A 19471-nucleotide genomic window follows, 5' to 3' on the forward strand; every position below is an offset into this window, starting at 1 on the left:
GGTGGTGTGCAACTTTGGCTGGGTAAGATCCTGCAGGAGAGTGGCAATGCATTTTCATGGGAAGGAAAGCAAGTAGCCCCAGTGTTGGAGGTGCAGATAAGAAGCTGCCTCGTGGAGGTCAAGGAAGGCAGCAACTTTCTGTCCTGGCATATTTGGTTTGGAAGCAGTGCTTCAATATGAACAGTTATGGAGGCAGTATCCATCTTTGGAAGGCAGTCTCCTGAAAGATTCAATTTAGCAAGTGCTTCCACTTTTCAGAGGTGGCCTTCTAAAATCCTGGCAGCACACTTCTTTTGGATAAGGTTAGCATCTATGCTCAGTCTTGGTGCGCAGCTGATCTAGGCCCTGGACAGGTAATGCCCAGTAACAGTGTTCTGGCACCTTTGTGCCAGATCAGTCCCTGTATTTTTGTAATTTGGAGGAGGGCTTGCCATTTCTTTTGAGATGGGCTTCAAGTTCCTTTCTTTGGCAAAGAGAGCAAGTTTGGACCCCCACAATAGTGAATTCACTTAGTGAGTTTAAAGGCTTTTGACAATAGGCAGTTTTCTGGGTTAGAGCTGTGGAACTGTCAGTGGGAATGCAGACACCAAGCTCTTGAGCTTTGTACATTTAGTGTGTGAGCAGTGCCTGGTGCTGTTCCCTTTAGATCCTGACTGTGAGACTGAGGCTCAGGATGGTACCTAGAGCTGAGAAGGAAAGTGCCATGGCAGGGTGTGTTCTGGGAGTTTCATGGCTTCAGTTTAAATTGTAGGCAGCGAGAGCTTTCTCAGCTGGCACCTCTTTTGCCAGATGTTTTCAGGCTTGTTAGCAGACTCTGCGAGTGAAAAGCTTTGTTAGGGTAAAGGAGCTCGTGTTGCCCTTTGAGTGTGGTGCAATGAAGAGTATGCACTTGAAAGGGGAAGATCAGCGAAATCTTTTTGTGCTGGCACAGTAGATATGAGAGCAGGCACTTTTCCAGCCTGGCTCTGCGCTCGGGGTGGTTTTCGAGCCGCCCTCGGAGCGTTTCCTTCTTTTGCGGGTCGGCAGCGGCATCGTGTGGTTGTTTTAGTGAGTTCTGACAGTGCCCTGGAAAAAGCCGAGCGCTTTTCTGGCCCCGTTCGTGTGGGAGCAGTGCGGGGAGGAGCCCCCTGTGCACCCCGGCCCGTGGAGACCGACTGTGTGTGCTCCTGCACGCAGCGGGGAAGGGAAAGGAATAATCGTCTCATTGCTGGCTGTGCAGTTTACGGGCTGCAAAACCAAAGTGAATTGTAGTGCAGCCTCTCTCTCCTAGAACTTCTTCTGTGGGACCAGCTGCTGAATGTTCTGAGTTTTGTAACTAGACTATGAAAGTGTGTGAGGGTCCAGAGAGAAGAGTGCACAGACCTGTGTGTGCTGCACTTCACAAGCTGCAAGGGGAAAGTGAAGGCCAGCCCTTACTTTTAGTTCCAGGACCTTTGGACACGGCACAATTGCTGGACATAGCAATTTTTGAAGCTGGGCTTGGCAAGATTGTGATGATACCTGCAGCAGATGGTAAAGTGCATCACTCCATGGGGTGTGTTGCTTCTCATGATAAGATTTGAATGTGGAGACAGCAACAGTTTGCTGAGTGAGCACCTTTTCTGACCAATATTTATGCTTGGTACGGTTAGTTTAGGCTCAGGAGCTCTGCATGATTTAAAGAATGTGAGAGTACATAATGGGAAAGAAGCTCATAGCCCTGGTTTGCATGGTGTTGCTGATGTCCTTCAAAGTGAATATGAAACTCTGCAGATGTTTACTCCTCTTTTGTTTCCAGATTAAGATTATGGATCTGGGCTCAGTGAGAGAGCAAAAATGTAAAGGTCTATGCAGCTGAAATCAAAAAACATAACACTAATATGTGTTGTCCAGCTTAAAGCTGCACAGGAAAAGTGATGCTCAGCACTGCCTTTTTTTGTTCTATGACCTTTTTTGAAGGCAGCAGACCTTGAGTGTCTCTCCGTGAGGCCAAAGTTATAGGATGCAATGTCCATCTTCAAAGACTGATGTTTTGATAGCTAGTATTTGGTCCAAGAACCTAAGGACAGAACTAGTCTGGCAGTAACATGATTTTTGTCCTTTCTGTGATGCTGTAAGAGCTGTGCTGTTCTTTCATCAGAAGCATCTTGACAGAGCTGCTGCTAAGTTGTGTCATCTGAAACGGTTTTTTGAGTGATTTTTTATGGAAAAATCACGCTATGAAAAGCCAGTGTCCATAAAGGAGACAGAGGAGTCCTGTAACTTTATTTGAATAACAGGAGAGAGGCCACCAGGGCACAGCCCATGGGGTTTTCTGTCTCGAGGTTTCATATCTCCTTTTATTGAGGTGCTCAGAAGGTACAGCCTTCCCAAACCACATACTCCATATTCCCCCTTGAACCTGGCATTTTCCCTGAAAGTTCAGAAACTCAGGCTTGTGCAGCCCCTTTGTCTGTTTCAGGAGTCAAACTGTCTGGGTTCTGTAACAAACCTGTGGCTTGAAGTTGGCAGAGACATTTCAAAGAGGTTAACACCCACACCTTCACTCATGGAGATTGTTTGTAAAGATATTAAAACACATCTTTGCTAAAAATTTTAATTCAAGAAACAAGACACCATAGCTTATTAACAAACAATGAAACCAGCTTTGCTGGACACTATAGTCTGGCTTAGGAATCTTTTATTATATATATTTGATGCATTGAAGTACTAAAGTGTTGCAAAACTAGTACACCAGTACAAACATAACAATTTAGGAAAGTATATATGTGTGCCAAACTAGTACACCACTTAAAAACAACCTGGTGGGTATAAAAAACTTCATTCTGGAACTTCCTCTTCTGGAACAACTTCCAAAAGCATCTGGAGGTGCATCGTGATAGGCTCTGAGGAAAAGATTTACTGTTAGAGGCTTTATAAGAGAACAATATTTCAATCCAAAATATTTTTCTAAGGGAGAAAACTATCCTGCTGCATAGTTGTTTATTTGTATTCCTATTTCAAAATGAAAAATAAAGGGTGAGGAATAAACAGTCTTAAGATCCAAGCTACAGCATTCCAAATTTCCAAACTTACATTAGAGTACAATGCTTCCAATTACATAATTATAATTATAATTATTACATTATAATTAATAGTCCTGGGGACAAGAGAGACAGATGATGGATTTTTTTTAATGTCTGCATAGCTACTAATGCTGTCGTATTCAGCTAATTCCAATCAGCCTCTTAGAAATACCTGTGTATCCTGTTTTACCTGAGATAATATCAGAGTTTCTTTAAGGACTATGCAATCAGTTCATAAATGATCATGCTGGGTTCTTGAAGCTTTCACTGTACTCAGCCCTGGGATTATTTTTTTTATCTCAATGCTGTTAACATTTTCTTTAGTAAGGACAGTAAAATTAATTTTAAAAATAATAAAATTAATAAAAAGGCAAAAAAGCCCAGTGTTTGGTGGAATAAGAATTTGTGTCTGCTAATCTTTAGTTAATCGTTAATGTTTTGAAATACAAATAATTCAAAAAATTAACTTTACAGATTAACTAGTTCTGTTTCTTTGTGCTACTGCAGTGACGTGTTGTTTTTTGTGAATTTAGTTTAATTTTTCCTCAAGTCAAACATCATTTTTTTCAACTGGAAGGAGTAAAATACAGTGTTCAGTAGAGTTCCCTAGGAAAATTGCTTCCCTCCACATTGTGCTCACAGGCTTTAAAAGGGATTGACCAGATAGTGAGCTTTATTATACTAATTAATCTCAAGTTTAGCAAATGTTCTGTTGAGTTTGGAGCTGGCTACCCGAGGTATACTTACTTGATATTTTTTGTGCCCAGCTGAATTTTAAATGAACAAAAAGCAGATAAGCAATAAGTCCACTAAGTATAAATAAAGCACAGTACAAATAGGCCAGTTCAGGTGTAGTGATGATTGGTGCCAATACCAGTATAATTGCAATCAGTGTCACTATGACAGGAATGATGATGGGTACCTGCAAAATACAAAGAATAAAATAACTTCTTCATTCTTTAGCTGTTCTTACAGGAGTTGCCTGTATGAAAGAATATTTTGATTGCCTTATGCATTTTTTTACTTTAAAATGTTCTGGAATCAGAATTGAAGGAGTAGGAGAAATATGGATAGGGAAAACTCTTCTTCCAAATTATTCACTAAGATCTCTTAGTGAATATTTCAATTTGCAGTGTATAAGCTTGCATTTTAATAAATGTGGGAACTGACTTATATGCAATGACCTGGGGTCTTATTTTGGATATTCTTTCAATGCTAGTCTGCTGACTGCAATTACCCATCTCTGAAAATTTGGCTTGTGCCCTGTGGTTTGTGCAAGTGAAAATTTACATTCTGAAATCTTTTCCCAGTCTTTATGAGCTTAGTCCTAGTGCAGATCTGCTATTAAATGGTGAGATTTCAGGTAAGAGGAGTAAAAAACAAGGATACTGCCCAGACACTTAATGTGAATTCATGCTACAGCATCTATGGAATAGAGGAAAAGCCATACAGAACTTACCGTGATAGGTCTCCTGACTTCCTTCCTTGTAAACCTCATAGCAATTAGTGCAAATACAGTTAAACCATAAAATATCCAGACTGCAAAACTAAAATAGTTGATGAGCGTATCAATGTCACCAGGAATAATATAAATAATAGTAATGACCCCCTAAAAACAAAAACAAAAATTAGTCTGTTATAGAAGAACACTGAATTATACTTTTGTTTCAATACAGTTGAATGTGTAGTGTTCCAGCGTATGAACTGTGAATGCTTTGCTTAAACATTTGGGTGTATATTGCAGCACCTTTAAAGGTTGTGACTATGTCCTGCCAACGTGGTTATTTTTGTGTGCAATCTTAATTCCATTTAAAGTCAAAATGCTTATAATTTTTATGCATTAATCTCTTTTATTGTTGACTGAATATCTTGAAGATAAAAACATATTTTTAGGGTTTTAATGTTACTGGGATTGAAAGGAATGAGACGGAGGTGTCTTTACAAACAAACTGTGGGGCTGATGGTAGATAAGGCCAGATAGGGAGAGGTGAAAGAAGCAATGGGGGAAACCATAAATTCCATAGGAATTCCAATAATGGACACTGACTGTTACTCACTTGAGACTGTGCTAAATCTCTGGATTTAGAGAAAAGGAATAGAGACACAAAGAAAAAAAAAAAAAAAGGATAAGGATTAGGGAAAGGAAAAGCGAAAAAGAAAAAAGGGGGAGGGTCAAGGGGCAAGGTTTGGGTTTGTAGTTGCACCACTTACTACCCAGGATACAAAAGGGTTGAAAAAGAAATTACTCCCATATTTGGATGATCCCAAAGGGGTGGGAGAAAAGATAGAGGTATATTTGGGACATACATGGAAGGACTGGGGTTTTCTTTTGGGGATTTTGTTTGGGTCATAAGAGAAATGAATGATTTTGCAGAAAGCTTGGCAGCTGTGGGAGGATGAGCATCCACGAGCAGCTGCGAGGGCTGGACCCAATGCACCTGCAGTGGATGATGCCATCCCCCAAGTGGACCCCCAGTGGGACCCAAATAATCAGGCCAATCTGGCTCACCTCCATGGTTACTGTGCATATTTGATTAGGGAAACCAAATCAGCATCTCCCAGAACTAACAGCACAGCTAAGGCTATGTCATTAGAAGAGGAAAAGTGTGAAAGCCCCTCTCATTGGCTGGAGAGGATTAGAGAGGCCTTGCAGAAGCACGGGGGGATGGATCCTGAGGGACCAGCCTTTGACACGTTGCTGAAGGTACAATTAGTTACTGAGGCCTGGCCTGATATAAGGAAAGAGGTACAGAAAGATGAAGAGTGGAAAAATAAGCGTCTGGAACCCAGAAGAGATTTCCAGTTATCTTCCTTTAAACTGATGTTTGGAATTCCTTACCCTTCTAATTCTCAACCTAGTGGGGGGCTGGAAATAAGTGATGAATATTTAAAACAATATGTGGCATGGATACTGCCTTTTGTGAAATCTCTTCAACAAGAAGCTCAGCTGGCACAGACCCTCCCTTTGAACTTAGCTTTTCATAACATCCAGCCAGGGGATTTATTCCTGGTTAAGGAGTGGAAAGACGCACCACTGGTGGCTAAGTGGCATGGATCTTTCCAAGTGTTATTGACCACATAAACAGCCTCCAGGACAGCTGAACACAGGTGGACCCACCACACTTGGGTCAAGGTCTCTGAGGCCCCAGAGATTTGGACATCTCAACTGAAGGGGAAGGACAGGAGGCCATGAATGACACTCTTCAGGAGTGGACTAGAGCAGCACCTGGTGCATCGACACTGAGGGAAGCCTCATGTGCCCACCCACAGCCTGCCTACTGAAATATTCTGTATGGGCATCCCTCCTTTAGGATCTCCCCTCACTGGGGGGCTAATACTCACTGTCACTGTGTTCTTTATGTTAAGCTGTTTCTGTACCTTCACTTGCCACAGGTGGTGCAGAAGACAACATAAGAATAAGATTAGGAAATCAGATTACACCACTAGAATGTTTCTCTTAATAATCTTACCTTTAAATTGTCAGTTAGGTTTGGGCCAGTGGTGAGAGAATTGTTTTTTAGTTCTAGGAGAAGTAGCAAAACCCTTTAACCTTAGCAATTGTTGGGTCTGCAGAGGGGCAGGAGGATCTGAAGAGTGGCCATGGGTGGCCAGCCCAGTTGAACCTAAATGGTGGGTCAACACCCTAAGTGAGGGCCATAATAGAACAGGATTTGGGGGTGAGGAAGGAAGTCCATGGTGGCTTCAGTTTTCTGAAAGAAGTATTTATTGTTGTGTATACAGCAGGCATATACATGGGGGAAAAAAGTGTTTGTGACTGGACTTTATCTTTGGGTTTAGATTGTTGGACCCCCAACTGCCCTCCTTATGATTGTTCTACATATTGAGGCAGGTGGAGTCAAAGACATGACTCAATGTGTTTGAGTCAACAAACACACGAGCCAAGCTCAGTAATGGTAGTTGGGTAAGGTGTTCCTACCTTACCAGAGGGATTTTGAAGGCTGTAAAGCAGTGGGGAAGGACAGGGGGTTTTTACCACTTATTTTTAAACTGCCCCCGAGACAATTCCACAAGGACACATGTTGTCCATGACTATCAGTAGAAGTGGCAACATCAGAATTCAAACCCTTTTAATAAGTTTTGGTCCAGATCCAACAAAACAGATCTGGTATGTAACTGTAGGTGGAAATCTCATTGGGAGATTGAAAATGCAAATATTGTGATTCTTGTGGTGGGGCAATTATTGTTGAAGGACCTTTAGGCCCAGGAAACAAGCTGTATTTTGACCCACCAACTGATGATGAAAACTGAGAGGACCCCTTTGCCAACGGGACCTGGGCTTTGAAAGGGCATTATTGGATTTGCGGCCAACATGCTTGTTGTAGGTTACCTCCAAACCGGTTAAAATGTTATGTAAGATATATTAAGCCATTGTTCTCTTTGCTACCACAGCTTCAGAGAAATCATTCAAGAATCAAGGTACAGGCTTAAAGAGAAGCAGTCAGTTGATGCATCCCTGGCTGGAGGGAGCACCCAAAAGTGGAGAAAAGATGAATGGCCACCTAAGGGAATCATACAAACACTATGGACCAGACACGTGGGATCCTAATGAATTTTTATCAGGTGCCAGAGAACCTATTTATAATTTAAACTGGATAATTAAGTTACAAGCTGTCTTTGAAATAATAACCAAGACAGCTACAGCTCTTGACCTCCTTGCTGACCAATCCACTCAGATGAGGAATTAAATATCTCGACATCAGATGGTATTAGATTATCTGTTAGCAGAAGGGGCAGCATGTGGAAAATTAAATTACTCTAACTGCTGTTTGCAAATAGATGACAATGGAAAATGGTGAAACAAATAACAAAAAGTATAAGAAAGTTAGTTCATGTACCACTCCAAATGTGAAAAGGATGGGAATGGTGCATGTTTTTGTGGTCACCTAGTGGACTACAGGTTAAATGAATGCTTTTTTTCCTCTTGTGTGCTATACCAGTTCTAATCTTTTTATCATGTATGATCCCTTGCTTAGTGCAACTTATTCAACGTGTAATCAAGGGGATGCATGTGGTAGCCATGCCTACAGATCCAGAAATGGCTACAAAGGACAGAAAATTATGTCGCTGCAAATAATTGCAAAACCAAAAAGGACCCAGGAACAGGAAGTTAAGTCAATGATAACTAAAGTTTGTAAAGGTAACTATTGAGAAAATCAGGAGGGATTGAAAGAATGAGAAGGAGGTGTCTTTACAAACAAACTGTGGGGCTGATGGTAGATAAGGCCAGAGAGGGAGAGGTGAAAGAAGCAATGGGGGAACTATAAATTCCATAGGAATTCCACTAAATGACAGAGACTGTTACTCACTCAAGACTGTGCTAAATCCCTGGATTTACAGAAAAGAAAAGACACACAAGGAAAAAGAAAAAAGATGGGGAAGTACACATTAGAAAGGAAGTCTGTATTAGGTGATGCGGGAAGTCTGTACCTCTCAAGTACCTCAGGCAATTGGGAAAGAGTGGGACAAGCAGCCAGGAAATTAGGATAAAAAGGAAGCTGCATACTCTAATAATTTGAGAGACCCCATGGGAAATACCTCATGGCTTCTCCCTTTATTTGAATAAAGTTACAGGAGTCCTCTGTCTCCTTTTTGGACATAAATCGCTGGTGTTTGCGGATTATTTTTCCTGGCAGGATTATATATATTTTTTTTTGCCTTGAAGATAAATGAGTAAAATAAAAATAACAAGATGTTCTAGATTTATTCTTAAACGTGTTTACTGACTGGATTTTTTTTTTAGTGAGATGTAATTTATCTACATGGAGGAAATATTCCTACATGGAGGAAAGAGGGTACTGATAGCTTGCTTGCAAGCATCCTGTGAAAGGATTCCCTAATACTAACCAGTCATTTAAGTTTTTGTTTTCATGCCATTGATTCTTAACCATTTTGATTTTTAAAATCCAGTTCTGGAATGAATATGTTCAAATTAGAGGAGTTGGGGCTTTTATGTAGTCTTTTTTCCAAAATGTATTTAGCAATTTTCTTATCTAGATAGTTAAAGATTTATGTCAAAACTGCTTGTAAGAAGCTGTGAAAGTATGTATTACTGCAGAATTTTTGGTGATAATTATTTTGTACGTAGAATTTATACTTACGTAAAACATGAGAGCAGGTGCTGGTGTTAAGCGCTTAACATTAATGTAAGAGAGAACTTTTAGCATGTGCCCTTCACGACCTGCAACATAAACAAGCCTGACAAAACAAAAACAAGGCAATGTAGTTAGTTTGGGCCTAGATTTTAAATGCTGTAACTAAAAACAGACATCCAACTAATTTCATCAGAATTTTCTTTGATATGCATTGGGATTTAAAGAGTGTTTTAGCAGTTTAAAATAAGAGAAATTAAATAACCAGTATTAAAGCAGTGAGCTAAAACAAATTCTGAATCGCTACTAAAATAATACACGTGAAACTCATTTCAGAATCATTATTTTGTACATGTAATTGAAAATTATTTTGGGAAATGTTAACTAGTGTCCCTTTTAATTAAATATTTCCTTTTTCATGCGTTTCATAGCAAAAAGCTATGAAGCTTTTGTCAAAAAAATGGTCTTTACAGTCACATTGTATTCAGATGCTTTTGAAATTTTAAAATATTTTAAATAGTAAATGGAAGCACAGAACAACTAATAGAAAGGAATAGTTTCTCAGTTACCTTTACTTGTGTAGTCATGTTTTTACTGGTAACTTTTAACTGTTTAATTCTCAGCTTTAAAATTGATGAGACATGAAAAAAACCTTTTGTGCTATAGTGGTATACCTTCATTGAATTAGGCAGAGACCATGTTTTCTAATTTTTTCAAACCTGAATAGCCACTGCTTATTTTTGAAAGTTAAACAATACAGCTAGATTTACAGGCAATCTTAAATTACATTTTGTATAATGTGGATCAGAAGAATGTCCTTATGTCTGTAGATACATGTATATAAATTTTTCCATCCTTCAAAACATTTTATTTGAAAATATTTAGAATAGGGACTTACCTGCCTGCAGTAAAACAGGTGCCATTGGCAGATCCAAGTGTTGAAAATGCCACGAAGAGAGGAACTATCCAAGCGGCTGGATAAAGGACTCTATCTCCAAATGTCTGGGATATGGGATTAAAATTAATCACTTCTGTCATTTGAACTACCATTTAATATTTTCAGTCATGTTAGAGCCTCTTTGTAGGTAAAATAAAAGGATGTAAGCTATGTTAAAAACAAAATCATGTTGTATATTTTGTAGTTATTAAAGAATGCTATGCCAAATAAAGACCTGGATTACTTCATTGACTACTATAAAATGGAGTATTTATTGTCATGATGTTTAAGATGCAACATTGTAGGAAACATTGGAAGACAGATGTAAAAACTACACAGAATTTAAATTCTGTTAAAGACATCTGGTTTGGGATGAATCTGCAAAGACAGAAGGAAGGAAAGGAGATGGCATTGCTGCAGAGCACTGTCCATACAACAAGCTGTCTTCAGCCTCTCTAGAAGGAGTAACATTAGTAGTGACAGCATGACAGCCTGAGCCTTGGGGCAAAAGAGTACAAGACAAACTCCCTCTGGTCCTTCACTACATTTGAGTTTTCACCTGTGGCATGGCATGTTACTTGTTGCTGTAGATCTCATGTAGGTACATTGACCAAGAGCAAATTAATTTGAATTTAAATGTTTTTGACAGGTAGGTTTAGGGTTTTAGTTGTTTGGTTGGGTTTTTTTAGTAAGTCAGGCATAAAGATCTTTGGTTTTGCACAAGTCTGACATCAGTGATGTTTCTTTGCCCAGAAGTAGGATGCTCAAAGGGTCCTTACAGCTGTATGGACCTCTCTGCACAGTGCACTCCTTCTGTTGTGCTGCCTCTGCTCAGTGCCAGTTCTGAGATTTTGTTAATTTAGTCTGATCAGTTCAGTGCTAGTTGATATGTGTTGTTCAGATTGAAAGTTTAAGGGTGCATTGAAGAGGACTAGTTCTTATACGAGATTTAACTTCATACATTCCATGCTGTACCTTCTGGTGCAGACAAGCTGCTGAAATGCACAGAAAATCTAAATTTTAAAAGCTTTTATTTAAAAAAAAAAATGTAAGCATTTTGACATTATTGTACTTCTTCACTGTGCTAGACTACAAATTTAAATGTTTGTCACATACCGTTTCTTTTCCCCAAAAATTAGCATTAGGAAAATTGTTGCAGGAACTCAACAGTTGTTTCGGAGACACGGAAAATTTGCTGAGTGGAACTGAAGGGGCAGATGTATTTTTTATGGTTTCAGACACTTGCATAATTTCTAATTTTACCTCTAAGAGTATGTTCTGCAAAAATGTAAAAATAATGTCTTCCAAATTTGTTAAGGAAAAAGGCCTAAAAAGAATAAGGTGGAAGTGAATGATGGACTATTTGCTGTTATCTCCATAACAACAAACTTTGATCTACTGTCATTTGGCACAAGCTTCTTTCTCAAAAATACTGGAAACACTGAAAATGGCAGAGCAACTGTCAGTTGTTATTTCTCTTTCCATCTTTTTTATGCCTATGGAAAGCACTCACCCTCTGACCAGCAATGTTTACAAAATATTCACTGAAGACTGCATTACTTTTTCTTCTTTCTTTTATTCCCATTTAGATATTACAGAAGTCCTCTTTAACAGGCATTACTGAAATTTTAGATTAAGAAATGATAGTAGATAATGGGGGGAAAGGTGGCATTAACAGCTTAGACTAGAATTAATTTTATCTTACAAAAAACTAATGGAACACAAGGACTTACATTAGTTTAATGCACACAGCCTTCTTAAGATATTCTAAATACAAAATTAAGAAGCTTACCACAGCAACTGCTGGGGACTGCAGGAGTTCTGTTGAAGACATTACGGTGAAATAGGCAACGTTTATCAGAACGTAACAAACCGTAACCAGGGGGATTCCAATAATTATAGACAGTGGTAGATTTCTAAAGAATGGAGAAGTAAGACCCCATCAGAATTGCTGTATCACTGGAACAGTTGTCATAGTAAACTGTGGATTGTTACTTTTCATGACATGATCTTTAGGTGTATTTACTGGGGTTTTTTTTACTACAGAGCTATGGAAATCAGGATTATAAAAAAGGAAAAATACAAATTATGCAGAGATACAAACCCTGTAATGCAGGGTAATTAGCTTTGTCTGTTAGTGCTCAAACCTTGAATAATAGAATATTAGTGCTTTTAAAAACAACCCAAAATATATGCTTGCTTATAGAAAAGTACATAGTGTTTGATTTTTTGCCACTAAAAACACTGCTTTTCTTCATAGTTTTACCTGTAAGGATTTTTAAGTTCTTCTGTGATGTAATTGAGTTGATTCCTGGAAGGAAAAACAGTCAGAGAGTGTTTTAGAAGTCAGGTGTTTAAATATGACTATACTATGAGGTGAGATGCTATTTCTTCTGTTATTTTTTTTAATCTTTTCAGTTTAAAAAAAGAAAAAAAAAAGTAAAACCAATCTTTTATGTGGGAAAACTACAGGACAAAACCTATGTGAGCTTCTTATTCAAAAGTCAGCCTCTTGATTCATTATCTCTTTCTCAGTACTCATTATCTCTAGTATCTCTGAGACTCTAAATCTTGGATAAAATATCCCAGAATACTCAAACAGAAATTTGTTTGATCTTTACAAGATTGCCTTTCAACTTCAAGCTTTGCAGAATCTGAGTCTTTTCATATAAAAGCACAAGTGTGCTGAGGACAAAGAGCAAAGCAAGTCTGCTGGTGTTCTGTAAATCATACTGTCTTTAGAAAACAGGCAGGAAAACCTTTTTAAGGATTGTACCTATCTGAATTACAATTTCCAAATACTCATTTTTTGCTAGAGCATGTAGACCAATCGAAACGAGGTTTTTAATATTCATCCACTCTGAAAATCTGAAGAGTTAGTATTTACAGTTCAAAGGCAAATTTTCAAATGTTAGCACCTGGTGGTTACATAAAGAAATAATTATTTAGGGATCAGCTTCTATGCCCACTTAAAAAGTCCATATAAATGCCTGAATTAGCAGATTTACATGCCTGAGCTGAGATACTCAAGCTCGCAAACAGAACTTTAAAAAATAATCTATTTAAAATAAATTTCATTTCAAAAGCTTTTAAATGGGAATTGCTGTGTGGTAGACCAAGATTGTATTCTTATTTACTTCCAAAGTACTGACCGATATGTAGACTTGTGCAGTTTGTACATTTAAGAATAACAATGGATTTGTGCCAACAGAACTCTATGCCAACTGACATACCCTATGAAAAAATCTGCAAGTTGAACCTTATAATTTCTGACACAGTGTTCCTTTTTATGTTCTCCTGTACTAATCAAACATCACTACATATTTCACAAGAAGTGGAATTTGATGGTGTAACCTGCAGGGAAAGCTATTTTGTCTAACACAATGGAATTAAACTCTATTATGTTCTCTTCATTATTACAATATCTAAGCTCCTTCAGCAGCAAAGCAGTAGTAGTAGTCCTTTTGGGATCTAAAATATTTTCTTTCCTTAATAAACAGCAACTAAAAGAGGATGAAGTTCTGGGGTTTTTTTAACCAAACTAGTGTTATTTTTCCAGAATTCATCAAGACATTCTTAATAACGAATCAGTTGTTAACTTCTTCAGAGCATTCTACAGAGAGAGAGTAAACCAGTTAAAGGCTGTTAAACTGTAACTGTTAAGGCTAATAAAGATTCCTTACCATCCATCATATGCCCAGAGTCCATTATAAAATGCCAAACTGATAGAGCCAACAGAAATTTTACTGTCCTTGAAAGAATCTTTGAAGTTGTCAGTTTTTCCTGCAAATATGAGGAAGATTACTGATTAGTGTCAAAATGAATTCTTGTAATCCCCACCAGATGAAAAAACATTCCAACATATGTCTCATGTTTTGAAACTTTTCACTGATAAAATTAATTAATACCCTTTTGTATTCATTGATCTGTAGTGTTGCATTTTCCAACTATCCCCCTGCCCTAAAAGAAAATACCATAATTCCCAAGAGATGCAGAACTAAAACCCTGAGTGAAGAGATTCAGGACTGTGCCTTATTACTGTGTCACTTCTGTCAGTGGGCAATTTTTTAAAGATCATAGCAAAAGCTAAAACAAAATTTTCAAATAACATATATTTTATTACCTTGTGCAAGGAGAACAATTCCACTTACAATAATGATTGTGACAATAATCATTTTAGCAGCCGTAAGAAAATTCTGGAGGTAACGTCCCAGCTTCACACTCAATGAATTCACAAGTGTAATTACCACTAAAAGAAATCAAATTATAAATGTTTGCATCGTTTGTCAGAATTTAAAGAAAAGTTGTCCCTCCACTTAGCACTGTACTGCTTTTCTGTCACACTTTTTGTTTATATTATATACAGGTTTTACTTCCTGTGTTTGGATAACTTATAAAATAGTGATGAAAAACAGATTTATGAATTAGATTTTGATAGTACCTTGAGCAAAAACTATTTTGAAGTTGCACAGCATTCTGATAATAAAGAAATAGTATTTCCCCACTTTTTTTCTCCCTTTTCTGCTAGAGATAAGCATTCATTGTACAGCCGTATCTATCTTAATGAAGAATAAAAAAAAAAATCAGACAAAACCCATTTTTAAACCCATCCTTTTTATGCTGTTTAATTAGTTATTGTGGGAAGGACTCACTGGACTGTGTCTTAAAGATTCTGCTTCTGTGAATATGAACTTAAGGAAGTTTCAAGGTACTGAAGCGCACTTATTGATGAGGCCAGACACAAGTCAGCATGCAATTTTGGATCTTTTCTGCCTTAAAAAGTGTGACTCTTACCAATAGCAGCTGCTGCAAGACACTTGATGACAGCTGGGGGGGGATCACAACCTGGATAAAAAGGGGCTGATGCGTATTTTGCAAAGCTGAGACAGATGATTGCAAATGAGCTGGGTTTTGTGACCAATAAGCTTGTCCAAGAAAACAAAAATGCTGGAATTGGGCCAAATGCCTCCATAAGGTAAGGATATTCTCCCCCAGACTTTGTGATCATTGTACCAAGCTCAGCAAAACAAAGCGCACCTGAATAACAAGAAAAGCAGGTTTAGTTCATACACTTTTGAACCTGGGACTGCTTGAACAGATGATCACCTTTTAATAGGTAGAAAGGTTAAGTAAATTGATCAATACAGTGCATCATTACCCTCTTCATGTTTCTGTATATTTTACTGTATATGCAAAATAAAAATTTTAGCTACTTGTGATCAATTGAAAAAATGCCTTGAAATTATTCAGATGCAGTCTAAAAATTACTACCATTGATATCTAAGACTTCACCAAAACCAATATAAACACACAATTTGATTTCATTCCATTTCTGATTAAGAAATGAACACTATAAGAAGCATTTAAGTGAGAACTGCACTGGCTGATATACCTTTTGGAACCTTGAAAAAACAGACTTTTTGCACAATTTTGAAATAAAATGGCTGCTAAGCTCAACATTAAAGTACAGTGATACTTCCTTTTCTATTTCTGTATGTGGCATCTCAAACTAAGGTTTTGCTTGTATGTTGCCCCACTTGACACCATGCTCAAAAATTTGTTTTACTTCTTGAAATATTTTGAGGTGCTTAGTGCTAAAATTTCAGATAATAGAATTAGAATTACTGAAATAGAAAGCTGGCAGAAAGTACCTAACTCACTACCAGTAAATTTCACATATTGCCAGCTATTTAAGTAGAAGAGTGTTCTCTTTATAAGAGTCAATGGATGAAGCAGGAAAAACTAAAACTTTCTTCCAAAATAAACTGAGTGTGATTTACAATTTTAAAACTTAATTTGCCTTCCATAAACACCCAATTTTAAATTTATGATTTAATACTGGTATGCATAGAAACAGCAGGATTTAGTTGATTTTGGTTTAGGTTAAAAATTAGCTATTAGCTAATTTGTGAAACAAGAGTAGTATGCAGAAACAGCAGATACAAAGACTTAATGCGAAGATTCAGATTCTTTGTTGAGTCCTTTACCTAAAGTTGCCAGAACTCCACAGGCTGCCCAGATGGTTAAACAAGGACCCACAGCTCCAACATTGCCAAGCACTGATTTTGGAGAAATGAAGATACCTGAGCCAATAATTGTACCAACAATCATACAGATTCCACTAATGAGGCCCACCTTGAAATAAAATGAGATGCTTTTGTAAGCAATTTCTAGTAATTCACCAATTACTTCTCAAAATCATAGGACTACAGTAATTGTCATTACTAACTTATTTTTATTGGCTTTCAATATACAAGTTCCATAAAGAAATATATTAAACAATTTTGCAAAGTTTCACTCTTCTTTCCAAGATCTGTATGTACTCTGTGGTGTACTCCTGCTGTTTCCAAAAGTGCATCTATTTGTGTTTTGCCTGCCTATTTCCTTTTTTAAACTGTCCCTTGGAATATATGAGTCTCACATATAACCTTGAATAGGTGAATTTGCCCTTTCCTCTCTGATTAAGCAAGGACATGCTTTTACAAGCACTTGATGAATTCTGAATTTTCCAAGATTCAGAAATTGTCTTTCATGGATGAGGGTTGCTTTATGGGGTTTTGTTGTTGTTTTTGAGCAGCTGCTTTCTTTTCCTTCCTTTAAATAGTTGTGCCTGGGAATTGTGTTGATACCACTGGGTGGTGATAAGATCATGTTCTCCTAAATTCGTAGTGACCTACAATATTACCTGAGACAATGGAAATTGAGGCATGTATTACTAAAACAAGTGGAATGGGCTACTATTTTCTGATAGCTATGGCTCCTCTAATAACATCAGTATTTTTGCAGTCTTGGCACCAAACTAAAACCACATAGACAATCTTTTTTCCAAGCTATTTAAATTAATTTTAAGAGAAATGCCACCCCCTCCTGAGAGGAAGTGACACAACTGTTTTCTAAACGTCTGCAATTTTCTAGAGACAGATTTTCACTTGTCTTCAAGTACCAGTGCCTGTTTCCTGGCTACAAACACTAACAAACTTTCAGAAAAAATGAGCTGGACAACCCACTACACCTTTTGAAAAGTACATGTGGAACAAACGTTTATGAAATGCCTCAGCTGATCAACTTAGATTAAGTATTTGAATTTTTTTGTATCTGATAACTCCAACGACATATTCTTGGGGTTTTAATCTCTTTCTATCAAAGCTAATTAACTTTAGCAATTAGCAGTTTCTGAAAATATAAACCAACCTCATTGTTGAGATATTAGCATATTTTTGCTAAACGGGGACACAGGAGTGGGTTTTGTACGCTGATGCATATGCACAAATATCCCCTTCTGCCTCCCTCTGCCAACCCCTCACACACGGACCAAAGAGGGGAAGAAAAAAAAAAAAAAAAAAAAAAAAAAAAAAAAAAAAAAAAAAAAAAAAAAAAAAAAGGTTTGCCTGCTTTTGTAGGTTCATCGTTTCATCGTTTGGGGTTCATGACTCTGAATGGATTGTCTGTCCTCTCCTTTGTCCTCTCCTTTTCTTCTCCTCAAGCTTTCTTCAGCCATTTGTTTTTCTTGTTGAAGTTTCTAAGGAAATAAAACCAAAATCTTACTCTAGTATATTAATGTTGCTTGAATTCGGCAACATTAATATGCGGGTACACAACAGTATAGGTAAATATTACCACAAAACAGACACACGGACACACTCGCTCATAGGCAAAGGACTTCCATCGAATTACTTACTCAGAGAAGAAAATAAAGAGAAGTTGTGTCAACCTCAACTCATCCGTCTGCCTCGCTGTGGATTTTGATTACACCCACCTGGCCAGTGAATGTCTGTCTTGTGTGTTCAGTTTCGAGGATCCTTACTGGAACAATCAAGCTTTTACAGCCAGTCCTTCCTTTGAATTCCTCCAGGAGTCCAGACAGATTTTATCTTCTTCCCAAAAGCTAGTCTGTTTTCTTCTTATCTAGGAGACTTTCTTTCCATTCTTCATTAAATTAGGCCTTGCCTTAGTTCCTTGGAGACGTGCTGAACAGAGTGTGGGCTGCTGTAATTATCTATTTAGCAGCTCTTTGCCTCAGAAAGAGTCACCAATCTTCTCTGTGTTGATTCAGCGTGAGTGTCTTCCACTCAATGTTTTGTCCTTTTTCGAACTGGAATGTAAAGAGTTTGTTTTCAAATTTAAACTAAGATTTAAGATTTTTTTTTTTCGGTGAGGATTTTGCTTGTTTCCCCTAGTATTGGTCTAAAATTCAACCTGAGACAGTGAAGGAAATTGATCGGGTTAGGTCCTGCGTCTCTAAAGCAGATTTAGTGAAAAGTCTCTTCTCTCCTAAGATTCTACAAATATAAGTACTTGAATTTGAATGCTGAAGATCTTTATGCTTTTATACAGATGGCAACTCTGGAAGCCGCAAGATAAGTTTGGGTTCTTTCGTAAATTAAGTAGTAACTGGCTGCAGAGACTGCAGCATTTTACATTGACAGAACACCTATCTCAGTACTGTTGGTCTTCAGAAACATTTAGGCTACAAAGACATCAACCTTATCTTTTGAATTAAAGATTTTTTTAAAGAATCATAATGAATCCAACTTTTAAGATTAAACCTATGATAGAAAACTGCACTCATGAAGAATGCAGGGCTTGAGTGACTGAACTTCATTGTAGCTTTGTGCCCAACTCTGTGTCTCTCTTTTAAAGTCCTGTATTTCGACTGTTTCCATCGTTATCGTCAGCAATTCTTGCTTTCACTTACCTTATTTATTTATATTTGCTCGGTGTTAATCGGGTCCAGGAATCCTTGTCAAGTGTATTTCTCCTCTTAGATGTCCCAGCCAGTTACAAGCAAGGCATGTCCACGTCTAAAAACAGAATATGCAGAAGCAGCGGCTTAAGTACAGAGGTTATAAAAGGTAATCATTAAACCCATTCTCTGCCAAGAAGTTTTGAGTTAGGAACCACTGGGAAATCCATAGTCCAGTTAGTTTATCTTTAAAAACAAGCAAATCCATCTTTGTTCCATTTGTGAGAATGTTTGTCCAGTGCCTAAGTAGTGTATTACATAGTGAGAGTGAACCATAATTTGGAGACTCTATTTGGATGATCTTTATAGCAAGCATTGCTAATTTAGAAATTCTTTGGGAAGATAACATTGAAGTGATTGTCATATTATGAGTGCATTGAAAACACGTGTCCACATGTTATTTGAATCCTATTAAAAATAGTTGTCTTTTTTATCTTGAGACTGTAGAGAACCATGAGCAAAAATATTTCCTTTGTTTTTCATTAACCTGAGGCAGCTGAGTGCACAGCTTGTGTTCCCTTTGCTTGCAGTTACAAATATTTCCCATTTTTGTAAATACTTAAAGATATTGCTTCACTGAAAAATGCCATTCTCTGTTTCTATGCAGTTGTATATCCAGGAAAAAAAGTATTATCCT

The 19471-nt window shown here is 37.6% G+C and overlaps 1 protein-coding gene across 2 annotated transcripts; it reads right to left on the reverse strand.

Annotated features, from left to right (window-relative positions):
- Positions 1-2642: 2642 nt before the first annotated feature.
- SLC7A9 (solute carrier family 7 member 9) lies at positions 2643-17606 on the reverse strand. 2 transcript variants are annotated; one of them, XM_083870379.1, is made up of 12 exons: positions 17480-17606; positions 16079-16150; positions 14886-15128; positions 14215-14340; positions 13775-13874; positions 12358-12402; positions 11884-12007; positions 10053-10156; positions 9164-9260; positions 4504-4653; positions 3792-3966; positions 2643-2864 (listed from the first exon to the last, which is right to left on the reverse strand). In XM_083870379.1, exons 3-12 carry the CDS (start codon positions 15097-15099, stop codon positions 2800-2802), a joined length of 1200 nt encoding a protein of 399 aa, XP_083726505.1. In that variant the 5' UTR covers positions 15100-15128; positions 16079-16150; positions 17480-17606; the 3' UTR covers positions 2643-2799. The 2 variants fall into 2 exon arrangements, with proteins under 2 accessions (XP_083726505.1, XP_083726504.1); XM_083870378.1 differs by having other exon boundaries at positions 16079-16226.
- Positions 17607-19471: the final 1865 nt, after the last annotated feature.

Source organism: Zosterops lateralis (genome assembly GCF_965231275.1).
Source record: "Zosterops lateralis genome assembly, chromosome: 12".
NCBI lineage: Eukaryota > Metazoa > Chordata > Aves > Passeriformes > Zosteropidae > Zosterops > Zosterops lateralis.